General features: G+C 46.2%; 1 protein-coding gene across 4 annotated transcripts in view; it reads left to right on the forward strand.

Annotated features, from left to right (window-relative positions):
* The first annotated feature begins 1,468 nt into the window (after window positions 1-1,468).
* Window positions 1,469-15,954, forward strand: part of Sh3d19 (SH3 domain containing 19) — a 169,984-nt gene continuing 155,498 nt past the window's right edge. For 2 of the 4 annotated variants that reach the window (XM_076574343.1, XM_006985332.4), the window contains exon 1: window positions 1,469-1,720. In XM_076574343.1, the coding sequence (XP_076430458.1) occupies window positions 1,609-1,720 (112 nt within the window). In that variant the 5' untranslated portion in view covers window positions 1,469-1,608. The remainder of the gene's footprint in view (window positions 1,721-15,954) is intronic. The other 2 variants (XM_042279230.2, XM_076574345.1) reach the window with 2 other exon arrangements.

Here is a 15,954-nt window from a genome sequence, read left to right on the forward strand (position 1 = left end):
TAAAGGCCCGTTCTTCCCACGCAGCCCTTTCCTAAGGGGTTCGGTATCTTTTTGTGACATTCCAGAATCTGCCCTCTGTGTGAAATTTCGTACGTGCAACCAATGAACCTTAGATGTGTGTTATAGGGTACACATAATGACTTTTGTTACATTGCTCTCTCCAGCTTTGGAGCGGTGTTCAGCGGGTAGGCCCCGCCGTAAAGTGCTTCAAATTACAGCCTCAGACTTCAGAGCCAGCTCTCCCACCACTTGGCCAAATCACCTCCCTACAAATAATCGGGTATGGGACTCCTTAAACACATTTGCTTCCTGGACTTCTAGGGATTGTGGCCTTTTCCTAACCCTCTATTAGCTGGAATACAGGGAGGCTTTATTCATTTATTTGTGTATTATCTATCTATCTATCTATCTATCTATCTATCTATCTATCTATCTATCTATCTATTTTACAGAGCCAGAGATAAGCCTCTCCCATGCTGGCCAAGTGTTCTACTCCCATTCCAACCCCAAGTCCTATCTAGTATTTAAAAGAAGTCAGATTTCATTGTTTAGATCAGTATTATGTTCTCAGTAAAACAGAAGTGAAAGCACAGATGCTCTCCCGGACCCCCATAGCCTCAGTTTCCCCCTTCCCCCCATAGAGTGGTTCATTTGTTACAGCGGATAAACTTACTCAAACGCAAGGCGCGTCTTTACCACCCACACACTCCATAGTGTACACGGAGGAGGCTCATCCTTGCCGCTGCACACTCCATGGCTTTGGACTAATCTACAATGACGTGCATCACAGAGGAGTATCATTGCCAGAAACAACCAAATCCTGTTCCCTAGTGGGGTACAGTTTAAAGGGTGATAAAAGGGGAAAAGGGGCCCGATGTGGGCCCGAAATCTCACCACTTGGGAGACAGAGGCAGAATGATCAGGAGGAGTTCGAGGCCAACTTAAGCCACGTGTCCCAAAAAGGCCGGGGGTGGGGGGGGGGGGAGAAGAGGGGAGGAAGAAGAGAGAGAGATAGACACGGTCAGAGACAGAACTCCCAGAGTCTAGACTCAACTCTAGGTGGTGCGCCCCAAGTGAAGTTGAGCCTCTCCTAGCTGGCGCATCTCTCCTAGCTCGCCCTGGAACCGGTTCCTCCCCCTTTTGTTTAAGTGTCAAGCGAATGGGTTTCCTGTTGACTCCGGGATATTGTGAAAGGGCAGGAAGAGGCCAGGCCTCCTCGTCTCTCTCTCTCCTCGCCATCCCCTTTATTTATTTTGTGCACGTCTGTTTGGGTTCTGGGGGTGTTTCCAGCTTGTGCTGCTGGAGGGCGGCCTCGGCAGCCCGTAACCCCTCCCCGAGGAGGCGAGGCCGGCCGGGAGCCCGCCCGGATCCCAGGCTGGACCTCGGTGGGGCGGAGAAGGGGCCAGGACGGGAAGCGAGCGGAGAGCGCCAGCCGAGGAGCTGCAGGCCGCCGGTGCGTGCCCAGGAGGCGGGGAGCTCGGCCCGGCCCGCGCCCCAGCTCCGCGCGCTGCAGGTGGAACCGTCCTTCCCCGCCGAGCGCGCTGGCGAGGGGCGCCCGCTGCCCGCAGCTCGCCCGCCGTCCCCGGGCTGCGCGGTGGCGCCTCGCCCATGGCTGAGGGCCGGCGGCGGGAGGACGAGGAGGAAGAGCTGCGAGAGCGCCGGGAGCTCGGGGGATCGCGCCGCGCCCGGGGCCGCGCGCTCCCGGGCCACTCGGCCGCAGGTGAGACGCGTGGGGGGCGAGGGGACCAGGGCCACCCCGGGGTGGGGGACGCGCCGAGGACCCGGCTCTCCGTGGCCACTCACGCCCTGCCCCGCGCGGCGGCAGTTCTCGCTGCAGCCTGGGGGGACTGACACCTTTAACTCGTGGAGGCGAGAGGGCGGGACAGTGGCCATGCCATCCTTAGTCTCCTTTTCGGGCTGAGCCCGAGAGAATTCAGATTGCTTTCTTTACCTGCTTAGTGGCCTTGGAGCTGAAAACTCCAAAATTTCCGTGCAAACTCGATCCAAGGCTGCTGGCTTGGAACTTGTGGCTGGGTGATAACTTATCTGTGGGTGAGTCAGAGGCCAGGGAGAACTCCCTAGGTCTGGCTCTCCCGGTGGACAACGACCCCTCCCTGTGGTTTCGCCTGCAGCCACCTCAACCTGGTCAGACCACGTGCCCATACTGAGTCAAGTCTTGTTTCGGCGGGCGGCGGCGGGTGAACTTCGGACCTCTGGTGCCTTCCTTCCCTCCCCCACGCACCAATTTTCTGCTTGGGAGTAATTCGTCGAAACTACCCTCCCCGCGGTGGTGCCCAGTGTAGTTGGACTGGGGATCATTTGGGGCCTGTAGTTACCTTTATGATCTTGTTTGGGGGCACACAAAAGCTGCACGGATCAAGTAGCTTGGCGGATAATGTTTAAGATTAAATGTAGACCCACACTCCTCCCCTTTTTCCGGGGTGTTCCCCCCCCCCCAAATCTAACCTAATGGGCAGGATATTATTGGGCCTTTGGTTCCAGCTGGTTAACCACAGTTATCAGCACCTGGAGGAAAGAATTAGCCTAGAGGGAGATGCAGAGAGGTGAAGGATTTGGAAAGATCCAAGTGGATTCCATTCACCAGGTGGGAGTCTCCTTGGAAAGTAAACATGGGGGAGCTTTTCCCTGTGACCGCCAGGAGAAAGTTGGGTCTGTGCAAATGGAGGGCAGAAAATGGGATGCCAGGGGAGAAAGGAAGTTCGTCAGAGCAGGATACTCTCGGTAGAAGTCCTGGAACCTCAAAAATAACTTCCTGCGCCCGTCACTGAGCCTTTTCTTCAGAGTAAAGATACTTGACAGTCACCATGAACACCACCTGGTCATCACTGGTAGTTTTGTTCAGTGTATCCCTAAGTGAAATAACACGGAATGGTTGAGTAAATGATTCGAGAATAGCATGGGAAAAGTTCGCAAAGATGTACCCCCATTGCTTTATGGATTTAAAAAGTGTGTGCTCTTCTGGATTCCCGGTACCTGTGAGCAAAGCTTCACGCTACAAAGGACCGCACTGTGGGGACTGTGTTGGCATGTAAACTAGATAGAACCCAGCTCTGTGTTCAGTATTTCCTCAGTGTGTTTTTTTCCCAAGGCGTTTTTGTAGCTTTTCACTAGTTCCATACTGTCTGAAGGCTGCCAGGGCCTAGTTAGGTTCTGTGATAATAGTTTGCCAAGACATGGTGGTGTGTAGTGTCTGCATTTAGAAATAGGTGTTTTCAGCTTTCTTATCTTTAGTATGGCCTTTCTTCACGGAGGGGTGAGGGGACAGCAATTCCATAAGTGGGTCAAGAGGGTCAAACTTACAATTCTGGGTTTTATTGTCTTGGGGATAAATTATTTAATAGTTGACATGCTTTATAGGTGGTGCTTCTCCCGCCAAATTTATCACTGTGTTTTCAAACACTTTGCATTCCTTACCAAGCTTGGGCATTAACTCCAGTGCTTGACTGGTGCCCCCTTCCAAGTGAGAGTGTGAACTGACGCAGGCCTAAGGTCCCCCTGTTTCTTCCTTATCGTAGTTCATTCTGCCTGTTCTCAGGGTTCCTTCCTTCCTCCTTCACGTTGAAGGTTTCCCTTCTAAAGATTTCTCCTTCTCTTTAATCTCATCTAACCTGATGCATGCCATAACCCCGGGCCTTGGAGACTCGAAACAGCCAGTGAGCTTTCTGGCCCTGGTAACTTATCTGTAGTTACATAAACGTATCTATTTTTGCAATAGACTTACAACACATTATAAAGTGAAGAGTATTCTAACTTATGCCAGAGTAAGAAAAAGAATATCAGTTCCTTAGAATCATGCTTCTATCCCTCCCAGACATTCTCTCTGTATATATAGTTAACCATTAAAACCTTTTCCCCGTGTGTGGGTCTGTGTGTGTGTGGGTCTGTGTGTGTGTGTATTTCTAGGGACTGAATCCAGGCCATTGTGTGTGCTAGGCAAGTGCTCTACTACTTGATATTAAAAAAAAAAAAAAAAAAAAAACCTTAAAAAAAAACTGTTTCCTATTTTGTCTTTAAAATTTTACCACACACATCCTATATAATATTACGTTTATAGCCTGACTTAGGTAGAATCATCCTGAATGTAGTTTTCCCAAGGTCATGCCCAGTCTGGCCTCAAATTAACGATCCAACTGCCTCAGCCTTCTAAGTGCTGGAATTATAGGTGTAAGACACCAGATCATGCTTTTTAAAATTTTATTTTATTTTGTGTTTCTTTGATGACAGGTGTAGGGTATCCTTGGAAAACAAAAGTGATTTTAGGAATCACTATTTCATCTTACTCATAGGAAGTTAGCTGACTTGGCGCCTATCTTCATAAAATATATCCAGGTTTTCTCAGGTTTTTTGTTGTTTGTTTATGGGGGCAGGGAACATGCTAGAGACTGAACCCAGGGCCTTACCTATGCTAACATGGTTCTTATCAGCCCTATTTCTTTTTATTTATTGTTTAAAGTTCCAAGATATTACCTAGGGCACCAAATGGACTATTTCCTCCTGTTTTTATTATTATTATTATTATTAATTATTATTATTATTTATTACTACTACTACTGCTATTCTATTACCCCACACCCATTACTTCTTTGTGATTCCAGTCTTCTCTTAGTAACTAAGAGAACCATACAGAAAATGTTATAACATACGAGGGGTGAGAGAGAGGGGGATTAAAAGAGAGAGGAAACAGTAGAATGAAGGGAAGGAGGAAGAAGAAAAAGCCAACTGCAGTTTTGCAGCCATGGAGAAGCTACCTAGCTGGCATTAACTTGTGAGCGGACGGGAGCAGAGAGGATTACCATGCACTGATGCTCGTGGACACTACGCTGTTGTCAGCCTGATACCATGTGAGGTCTTCACTGTTGGTGGTGTGATACGAAATCCTTCATTGCCTCACGTGACAGTTTTAGTATAAAAGCCAGGCACATTTTAATTCCTGGAGCACCTTACTGACCCATTAAATGTCAGTCTCAAGCAGGGAAGACGATGTGGGTGTGTGGGTCAAGTGATTCTCAAACTTTTCCTTTGTGTATCAAAACTGCCTTCTAGGGCTTGTTCCGTCGGACTGCTAACTGTCCTCTCAGGTCTCTGATCTCCACTGGTTGGGGGATGACTTGCTGGAGCTGTTCCCTCCTTCTACCATGTGGGTCTCAGGGTGCAAACCCAGGTCAGCTCTCCCCTTTATTCACTGAACCGCCTCACAGGCCCGGATCGGAGCCCGTTCTCAATGTACTCCCAGAGATTTTTATGCTTCTGGTTCCCTCAGAAGGGTTCCTTTGAACAGAGCAATTGAAAAACAATGAGATTAACACAAAGAGAGCCACAGACTAGCACATAAGCTTATTTTTCATTGTGGGGTTCTTGGCAGCTTAAAGGAGTCGTGGTTGATTGATGTGGGCCAGCCTACATCATCAACGGCATTCTCTGTTCTTGACTTCTTCTTTCTTGTCGTTGGTCAGCAATTCTTCATCTATCTGCACAGCTAAGTCTGGTGTGTTGGTGTTGCCAAGTCGCACTGGTTAGTGCCGGTGAAGTGGACCACGTGGAGGGCAAGGGGAAGTGAAAGCTGGGGTGCCCAGTTCTTTCCAGGTTTCCGGAAACTGTCTTGGCTTTTAATATGGAAAGTTCTCCGGGAAACTCCCAAGTATTAGGTGCATCAAGATGTAGCTGCAACTCCAGCAAAGCTAAGGTTGGATAGCTTTTCTGACCTGGGAGGAAGAGGGAGGAAAAGGAAGGATGAAGTTGGCCCATGCTTACATCAGAGTGAGCATCGTGGGGTTTTTTTTGTTTTTGTTTTTGTTTTTTTTCAGTCAGCGTTGTTTGTAAGATTGATAATGTCGGGCGGTGGTGGCACACGCCTTTAATCCCAGCACTCGGGAGGCAGAGGCAGGTGGATCTCTGTGAGTTCGAGGCCAGCCTGGGCTACCAAGTGAGTTCCAGGAAAGGCACAAAGCTACACAGAGAAACCCTGTCTCGAAAAACCAAAAAAAAAAAAAAAAAAAAAAAAGATTGATAATGTCACAGGTTTCTGTAGGTTTTTATCGTCATTGTGTAGAATGGGTCTTCTTAAATATTTTTTTCACTTAACACCCTTTCTGGACCAGAAAATTTTTATATATCCCTGGATGTATAAGCCTATAAGAACACTAACTGATAAGAAATCATAAAGAATTTTTATGTTGAAACAATTCTTTGATATACATGTAATTTTCCCACTTATTAAAGAGAAAAGCGGATTTGCATGCTAATCAGCTGGATCTGGTTTTTTATGTTTGAAATCTTGGCTGAAATGTTAGTCTGCTGGATGTCAGAACGTCTCCAGTGTTTTTCCGAGTTGGTGGGTATTTTGATTTTATAGTTGTCAGTTCTGAAGATGCTGCTCATAGAAGCACACGTCCAGAATGCCTGAGGTCATGTTAAGAACACACACACACTCCAGAATGCCTGAGGTCATGTTAAGAACACACACTCCAGGATGACTGAAGTCATGTTGAGCGCTATTTCACAGATTGTTGGAAATTCTGTTCCAATCCCAAGACGAAATTCATTTAATGATTTTGATTGGTTGGTTGGTTGATTGGTTTTTTTGTTTTTGTTGTTGTTGTTGTTTTGTTTTTGTTTTCAAGACAGGGTTTCTCTGTGTAGCTTTGGCTGTCCTGGAACTCACTCTATAGACCAGGCTGGCCTTGAACTTAGAGATCCACCTGCCTCTGCCTCCCAAGTACTGCGATTAGAGGCTGCACTACCACCGTCCGGCTCCATTGAATGATTTTTTTAAATGAAAAAAGTCAGTATCTCAAATAGCAACTTTAAAAATCAAACATTCCAACATAATGCAAATCAAATATATAGTGATTTGATACATGCTGAAGAATGGTTCTAAGAAGATATTGTCATTATTTTCCATAATTAATTCATGTTATGTCTATAAAGCAGAAACTTCTTATATACAGTAAAAAAAAAGACACTGTAATTTATAACATAAAGTAGTCTCAAATCTAGCCAAGGTGTTTCAGGAAGTGTTTGTTGGTGATGATTGGTGTGGTGATATGTGGTGCAGGCTCTGGTTGGTGTGGTGACATGTGTGGTGTAGACTGTGTGTGTGTTTATGTGCTCAGAACCAGGGCTGCAATGGAGCCCAGGGCTGTAACACAGGCAAGAACTGTCAGAAACCGTTGAATCTGCTGCACATTTGATTTTGAATTTATTTTTGGTCCTTGCACATCCAGAAACATTTTACTATTCCCAATGGTTTTTTTTTTTTTTTTTTTTTTTAACAAAAACACATTCAGTTATGTGACCCCATATGCAGTTCACACTTCAGAAGCTGTGGTAAATACATTATGGTTTTTGTCCATTCTTTTATTGGTTTTTGGAGTTTTTTTCTTTTTTTTAAACTAAGGTATCTAAAATTTTGTGAGTCGTTATATGTACTACAAATATTTTCTACTCTGATGCTTATCTATTTATTTATTATTTTCTTTGTGGTCTCTTTGATGTCAACCTTTCTCATTTCAATGTAAACAGCTATGTGATTTTTTTTCCTTTATAATTTTTCCACTTCCTCTTCCTGGTTAGTAAATGCTACCCCTACAATAAAATCACGAGAGCATTTTCTCTGTAGTGTTTTATGGTGATATTCTGAGAACACAGCCAGACATGTGGTAAATAGTGATAGTTATTAGTGTTTACTTTATATCTGCTCTTCACTATTGCTAAATTACCTGATACTTAATCCAGTCCAAATTTCTGTTCCATTTGGGGATTAGTTGTGGGGTTTTTTATTTGTTTGTTTGTTTGGTTGGTTGGTTGGTTTTTCAGGACAGGGTTTTTCTATGTAACAGCTCTTGTCTGTCCTGGAACTCACTCTGTAGACCAGGCTGGCCTCGAACTCACAGAGATCCACCTGCCTCTGCCTCCTGAGTGCTGGGAATAAAGGTGTGTGCCAGCGCTGCCCGACTAGTTTTGGGTTTTTTATCAGCAGAAGAAACATCAGGCAGATGCAGTGTCACACTTAACAGTCAGATATGGTCACTGTGAAATGCACGCTTCTCTTGAAAATACCTTAGTCCCGCCAGAATCCCAAAGTCTGAGACTGGTTTTTCGTTTTGGCATTCTGCAAGCCTTCAGATGAAGATGAAGAAGAAGAAGGTGATGATGATGATATGTGTGTGCATAGGTGTTTTGCCTGCACGTAGGTCTGTCTACCACGTGCCTCATGCCCACAGAGGTCCGAAGACAGTCTGGAGTTCTAGATGGTTGTAAGCCATTATGTCGGGGCTGGGAATAAAACCGGATCCTCTGCAAGAGCTACAAGTGCTCTTGACTGCGGAGCCAGCTCTCTTGCCCCTATACGGATTATTTTAACGTGGCCCAATAGTAATGTTTAGGTTTCATTATTGTCACAAATGAAAAGTTTGTTCTGTGACTTAATTTCAACAAGTCAGAAGTTGACCGTTTCCTTCCTCCTTCTCTCCTCAGTCCTGGAGGTCAAACCCAGGGCCCTGAGTATGCCGGAGAAGCCCCTAAGGAAGCGAGTGCCCTAGGGGAAAGCCTGCACTACATGAATGCACAGCACATACACATACACACACATACATACACACACACACACACATACATACACACACATATACACACATACATACATACATACATACATACATACATACACACACATATACACACATACACACATATACACATACATACACATATACACACATACATACACACATATACACACATACATACACATATATACACAAACATACATACACACATATATACACACATATACACATACACACACATACACACATACATACACACACATACACACATACTATACACACATATACACATATACACACATGCATACACATATACACACACATACACACATACATGCACATCACATACACACACATATACACACATATACACACATATACACGCACACATACGCACACATACACACACATACACACATATACGCACACACACATATACACACATACACGCATGCGCGCGCGCACACACACGCACACACACACTTCACACTCTCATTTGCTTTCTTTCAATTCCTCCTCTTCTCTTTTCAAATTTATTTCTAAGCTAAAAGAGCTGACAATTTTTTTCTGCATTTCACAATACACATGAAAACTCACTCCTCCCTCTAATCTATATTTTTAATTATGTCTATATAAGTATTTGCCTTTGCATATGTACACTGTGCATGCCCCTGGGGGCTTGCAGAGGCCAGAGTGGGTACTGGGTCTCCTGGCCCTGGAGTTACAGACTATCATAAGCTACCATGTGGCTGTGGGGAACTGAACCTGGGCCCTTTGCAAGAGTAGCAAGTCCTTTCCAGATACTTCAACAAAAATAGCAAAAGGCCGACATAAAATAAACACTAACGACCTTATAAATATTTACATGTCTGGCAGTGTCCTAGGGGCATCATAATGCAGCATTACAGAGAAAATATTCTCCTGACCTTCAGGGAGAGTGCAAAGAGCATGGGGTTACGCTTTGCAGCCCACCCTGGCCTCAGATGTGATTCTCCTGCATCAGTCTCTACAGGGCTGGCATTGCAGGTGTGCCAGCCCTGTAATCACACCCGACCGGCGCAACCTATTTCTCACTAGGGTGTGTCCTTCCATTCTTCTTTGCCTCTTTGACCCATGTACTTCTGTAACTTCATCAGCTTACGCCATTCTGGGGAGAGCATGAGCATTCTGTTTTCGGTGATCATTTCGTCTTTGCGTCCAATCCCACCTCGTTTCGCTTGGGAGCCTTCAGCGGGTGACAGCATCTTTCTGGGTCTTCAGGTTTGCTTTCAGACTTTGTGCTGTGGGCAGAGGGATAATGCTGGGGTAGAGCCCCGGTGCCCTGCACATGCTGAGCAGGTGCGCCGCCGCCGCCGCCACCACCGCCGGTCCAGACAGCTCCTCTTGCCTTCGCTTTTGCTTGCTGGCCTTACTGTGTTGCAGGATCCCACCTACCGTATCACATTTCCTTGCTGTGTCTCTAGGCTTCTTGTGGCTGTGGCAGCTCCCTGGATTTTTCTTGGTTTTGATACCTTTGATGTGTCTCCACTGGGATTTGTCTGATTTGTTTCAAAGTCTGAGAAGCTACTTATTTGTTTGCTGTGTGAGAGTGAGGCTGTGGGTGGGCTGCAAAAGGGCCTGGTCTCACTTTCACCCTCGTTGAAGCAGAGGCAGGGGCTCTCTGGGTTCCTGCTGCTGTGCTGTGCACCAGGGTAGCCTGCCCAGGAGCTTCTGGGTAATTCTGTCTCCGCCTTCTGTCTTACGTTAGGAGTGCTAGGATTATATTATAATATAGATGTGTGCTCTCTCATCTGTCTTTTTATTTGGTTCTGGGCATCAAACTCAGGTCCTTACCCATTAAGCCATCTCCCTGGCCCCCCTGATGTTTTTCTAAAGACTAGACTGGGCACTAGGAAGACCACAGAGGTGAAGTGCCATCTTTATTCGGTATCATGGATGTATACTAGTCTTACTACTTATTCCTGTGGATGCTGACTTTGGTGGCTGGCGTGGACAGTGATTGTTGGTTTCTATACCTCAGCTTTGTTCCCTGGAACTTCTGTAGTGTATGAAGGGAAAGAAGTCACTGTGCAAGCCACTCCAACAGAGTGAGATGCTCTGACATACATTAAATAATAATTATTCTGTGTGAAAGACCTATTGTGGATTTTTTTTTTTTTTTCCAGAGACAGGGTTTCCCTGTGTAGCTTTGCGCCTTTCCTGGAACTCACTCTGTAGACCAGGCTGGCCTCGAACTCACAGAGATCCGCCTGCCTCTGCCTCCCGAGTGCTGGGATTAAAGGCGTGCGCCACCACTGCCCGGCCCCTATTGTCAGTTTTAAGTGTCATGTATTTCAGGCTGGGCTCAACCTTGTTATGTAGCCAAGAATGACCTTGAACTTGTGATCTTTCTGCCAGCATCCTCGAGTGCTGGGGTTAAGAGCTGCTGCCTCCATTCTTGGTTTCCAGAGTTCTGAGACTCAAACTCAGGGCCTTGAGGCCTGCTAAGTGAGCACTCGACCAACCTAACACCATTCCCGCCCTGAGATGATTCCTTTCCACTCCCTCAGCATCTTCAGCTCCGCAGAACAGTGGGGTTTCCTTTGGTCCCGGAGAATCTCTGTTTCGCCACCCCAAGTCTCTGTATGATTTCATTTCATAATTGAAAAGAGAAAGATGCAAAATACACACGTGATTAAGGTGACCCTGCAACTAAGACTCATTCACACTGGAGCGCTCCAGCAACAGGTACGATGACTAATATACATTCTTTTCCCATTTCGGAGATGGAGAGGAAGTCAGAGAGCAGGAGAGGATTTGGAAAAACACTGGGCTCTGATGAATCAGAGAATGAGCTACTGTTTTGTTGTGCACTAGGTACCAGGCAGTAGTCTAGTTGTTGTACACATATTTTTCTCCTTCAGCCCTGGCAAGAGTCCTGTGAAGTAGATCTGACTCTTCCCTTCATTTGATGGACGAAGGGCCGAAAACCTGCAAAAGGGTAGATAATCCGCTGAAGGCCACACAGGTAGGTAGTGACAGAATAGGACAGAGGTGCAGACACTTGTCTACCCAGCACTCATTCGTCACGCCATCTTGGTGACTGGAACGCCTGTTGTTGCTGAGTATGGCAGCCGTGGTTACCTGTGAAACTGCTTCTGGCTGCTCGTGAGGAGCAAGTGGGTGTTGAATGGGGTTCCCGAGAGCTTTGTTCTTTAAGGGGTTAACTCGGAGGCTGGAGAGATGCTGTCTCAGCAGTTACGGCAGTGGCTTCCCCTCCACAGGATCCACGTGGTGTCCAACAACTGCCTCCAACTCCAGTTCTAGGAGATCTGACGGCCTCTTTGGGCCTCCAAGAACACTGCACGTGTGTGGTACACAGACACACATGCAGGCAAAATGCACCTGCATGTTTAAAAACAATCTTAAAGGCGTTAACTCAGTTGCACAGAATGGCCCTTTTTCTTTCTTTCTTTCTTTCTTTCTTTCTTTCTTTCTTTCTTTCTTTCTTTCTTTCTTTTTTTTTTTTTTTTTTTTGAGACAGGGTTTCTCTGTGTAGCTTTTGCGTCTTTCCTAGAACTCACTTGGTAGTCCAGGCTGGCCTCGAACTCACAGAGATCCGCCTGCCTCTGCCTCCCGAGTGCTGGGATTAAAGGCGTGCGCCACCACCGCCCGGCAGAATGGCCCTTTTTCTATCCCCCTCACTCCCCCTGCTTCCACACGTTGGTAAGCTTTCTCTCGATGTCACAAAATGCCTGAGGAAGTCAACCTAAAGGAGGAGAGGGCTATTTGACTCTTGGGTTCATAGGTGTGGGGTCTGCACTGGCTTAGTCCCATTGCCCTTGAACCTGTGGCCAAGTGGTACTCTCATGGCCAGTAGTTCTTGGCACAAGAAGCCTTTCTCTCAATGGTAGCTGGAAGCCAAGAGAGAGAAGAGAAGGCACCAGGCTTCTAGTGGCCTAACTTCTGTTTACTAGGGCTCGCCTCATATCGGTTCCAACTCCCCCAAAGTGCCACAGGCTGAAGACCGAGCCTTCCACACGTAGGCCTCGGGGATATTGAGGATCCAAGGGATAGCATGCCAGGAATCAAGATCTCTAGCTCTCAGTAGCATCCCAGGCCCCAGGAGCAGGAAATGACTATGGTGGAGCAGAAAAGCATATGGGAGTAGAGTATGGTGGAAAAATAGGTGAGATCCTACTTCCCGATGATAATGGAATCACCATATGAACTTTTGCTTGCCTTCCTTCTGTGAGAGAGAAGAACAGCAACAGCAGAAACTGTCTTGAGTAAGCCACTCCTGTCCCGTGCCTCTAACCACAAGTCCAGTGTAGTCCTTGACTGGGAAAGGCTCCACCTTGATGTTTTGACTTGCCTTACCTCACCACTGAACTATAATGTACTTCGTTAAAACAAGGCTGCCAGAGGATGCCCAGGTCTGTCTGAGGCTGGAGAGCTGGCTCAGCTACTGGCTGCTTTTTCTTAGACAACTGGGGTTCAGTTCCTAGTACCCAGTGGTGGCTCACCGTGGTCTGCAGTGTCAGTCCCAGGGGATCTGATGCCCTCTTCTGGCCTCCTCAGAGGTACATAGACTTCAGTGCATGCAAAAAAGACACACACACACACACACACACACACACACACACACACACACACACACCAAAAACAAACGCCTACATCCTTGTAATATTTTTGCTTTATTTTAATGACCTTGGACAAACCACTTCAGGTTTATGAGTCCCTTTTACTATTTTGATTACCTCTTTGATTGAGAATTCAAGAGGCTGATGAGGAGGAGTGTGTTTATAAGTTTGAAGTTCACATATACAATATGTAATGTTACCGGGTTACCTTTGGACAAGTCAGGAGAAGGAAGCCTATAGAACCTGAAAACAGTTTTTCTCTGGTTTTGGCATTGGCCTACTGACAGCTTAATTTAGAATAAATGGATAGAAGCCATGGATAGAACAAATGGATAGAAACTGCTTTTCCTCCTATGCGCTGGAGCAGGTTATCATTGGCATTGCTAATGAAGACCATATGCCAGCCAGGATGCTGCTGGGTAGGGGTCTATGTTCCCATGTCCAGTATGGCTGCCTTCATTGCCACAGAAGTTTGTTTTCAGACATTATGTTAATCAAAGAGTCATGGTACTGGAAGTGTGTTAATTTTTTCTTTCTTTCTTTCTTTCTTTCTTTCTTTCTTTCTTTCTTTCTTTCTTTCTTTCTTTCTTTCTTTCTTTCTTTCTTTCTTCCTTCCTTCCTTTCTTTTTTTTTCTTTTGCTCTGAGACCCGTTGAGTACAAGGGGTACAGAAGAGAATGTTTGTACAAACTGTAGAGGATTCTTTTTTTTTTCTGGTAATAAGTATCACCATTTCTAAATAGTCCTTTAAAAGTATTACAGGGGTTCACCTAATACTGCAAAGCCCCCAGTGTGGGACCACTGGTGTCCAAGACCCCTTCTTATCCTGCAACCACACCCTTTGCTGTTCATCTCCTCCTGAGGACTTGTCATGTAGTGGAGAAAGCTGGTGCTCCCTGGAGCTTGCAGGTAGATTAGTGTTGCTCAGCTGAGTCTTGTCGCTGGACTGGAGGATGGGGTCTCTTGCTCTCTCAGTGGATTCTGTTGAACTAAAGGGTGTGGGGTGTGGATGCAAGCTTTTTAGACAGGGTTTCTCCTTGTAGCCCTGGCTGTCCTGGATCTCACTCTGTAGACCAGGCTGGCCTCAAACTCACAAAGATCCACCTGCCTCTGCCTCCTGAGTGCTGGGATTAAAGGCATGCATCACCACCGCCTTGCTATATTTGACTTTTTTTTTCTTTTCGAGACAGGGTTTCTCTGTGTAGTTTTGGTGCCTGTTCTGGATCTCGCTCCGTAGACCAGGCTGGCCTCGAACTCACAGAGATCCACCTGACTCTGCCTCCCGAGTGCTGGGATTAAAGTCATGCATCACCACCGCCTTGCTATATTTGACTTTTAATAGGATACTTGATGTAAAATGCCTTAATATCACAAACATTGGTTTTATCTTCTACCCTGTACTCTTTTCTTTTTTATATAAGTACTTTATAATGTGGCATATTTCCCATATTTCTGTAGCAGCAGGAACTCTGCAGTGCTTTTCAAATCTCATTGTATCCAAAATCAGCTGGAGATCTTGCTAGAATACAGGTCCTCATTTAGTAGGTTTTAAGAGTGCATTTTTCCTTCCCTTCTTCTCCTCTTGCTCTTCTTGACCTTCCCTCTCATCCCCTTTCCTCTCCTTTTCCTCTGTAATGGATCTCACTGTGTTTCCCAGGCTGCTTTGGAACTCCTGGGTTCAAGGGATCCTCTTGCTACATTATCCTCCTGCGTCGCCGGAACTACAGGCGGCTACCCCTATGCTCTGCAGAGGAACTCTGCATTTCTAACAAGCTTTGCATGGTCCTGCCACTGGCTGTCCCTGGACCGAATCTGAGGACCAGGTTCTCCCTGTCTGTCTTTTGGAGCAGTGACTCTCAACTCCAGCAGAGTATTAAACTCAACTCGGAAGCAGTGCGCATGTACCCCAACCCAGGGCCTGGCACATGCCAGCGTGCTTTCTCTACTGAGCTATATCCTCAGCCATGGCTTTCGAGACTGTATCTTCATATGTAGCCCACGCTGGCTTCAGACCTGTAGGCTTCCAGCTGGCAGGTCTCCAGCCTCCTGCTTAGTGTTTAGGATTGTGTGTGTGTGTGTGTGTGTGTGTGTGTGTGTGTGTGTGTGTGTGTGTGTGTGTCCACACCCTGCTGGTCTTGATTTTTAAACCACGACTTGATTTACTGTCGTTATATTTACTTTGATTATTTTATTCTCACCTGGATCCTTACGTAGACAAGGTTGGAAAGCATCCCCTTCTGCTCATGGCCTGCCCCGTTGAGGGGAAACCATTTATCTAAGGAACTAGATCTTTATACTTTCCTGTCTTGTGTGAGTCCAAAGGGCATTAAATGTTTGTCCTATGGCACCATCAACGCAGCCTGTTGGCTTGTTGCTATAGGCATCTTGCTGTGTGGCATTATATGGCTATCAAGTCCAGCTTCCAGAGCCTTCCCACCAGCTGTCCTTGGGGATGGATGTTCTTGGCTGTCACCATAGAGAGGCTCTGTAGGGGCTGTGAGTTCCCTACACAAGGAGAGCCATGTGGCTACGCATCTGCCACAACTTCATGTGTGCCCTGCACAGGAGGGCACAGCCATTGTGTCTCATCAATTGACTTTTAAATTTTAAAGTTCAAATTACATTTGTATATTTAGCCAGGACAAGGATGCTAATCATGAAGTAAAGAGGGAGAGACCTGAAAGATAGTGCCATTAAAAGAGTTTGCAGCCACGTTTGGCATAGTGTGACAGGGTTATAATCTCA

This window comes from Peromyscus maniculatus, chromosome 6 (assembly GCF_049852395.1).
Source record: "Peromyscus maniculatus bairdii isolate BWxNUB_F1_BW_parent chromosome 6, HU_Pman_BW_mat_3.1, whole genome shotgun sequence".
Taxonomy (NCBI): Eukaryota; Metazoa; Chordata; class Mammalia; order Rodentia; family Cricetidae; genus Peromyscus; species Peromyscus maniculatus.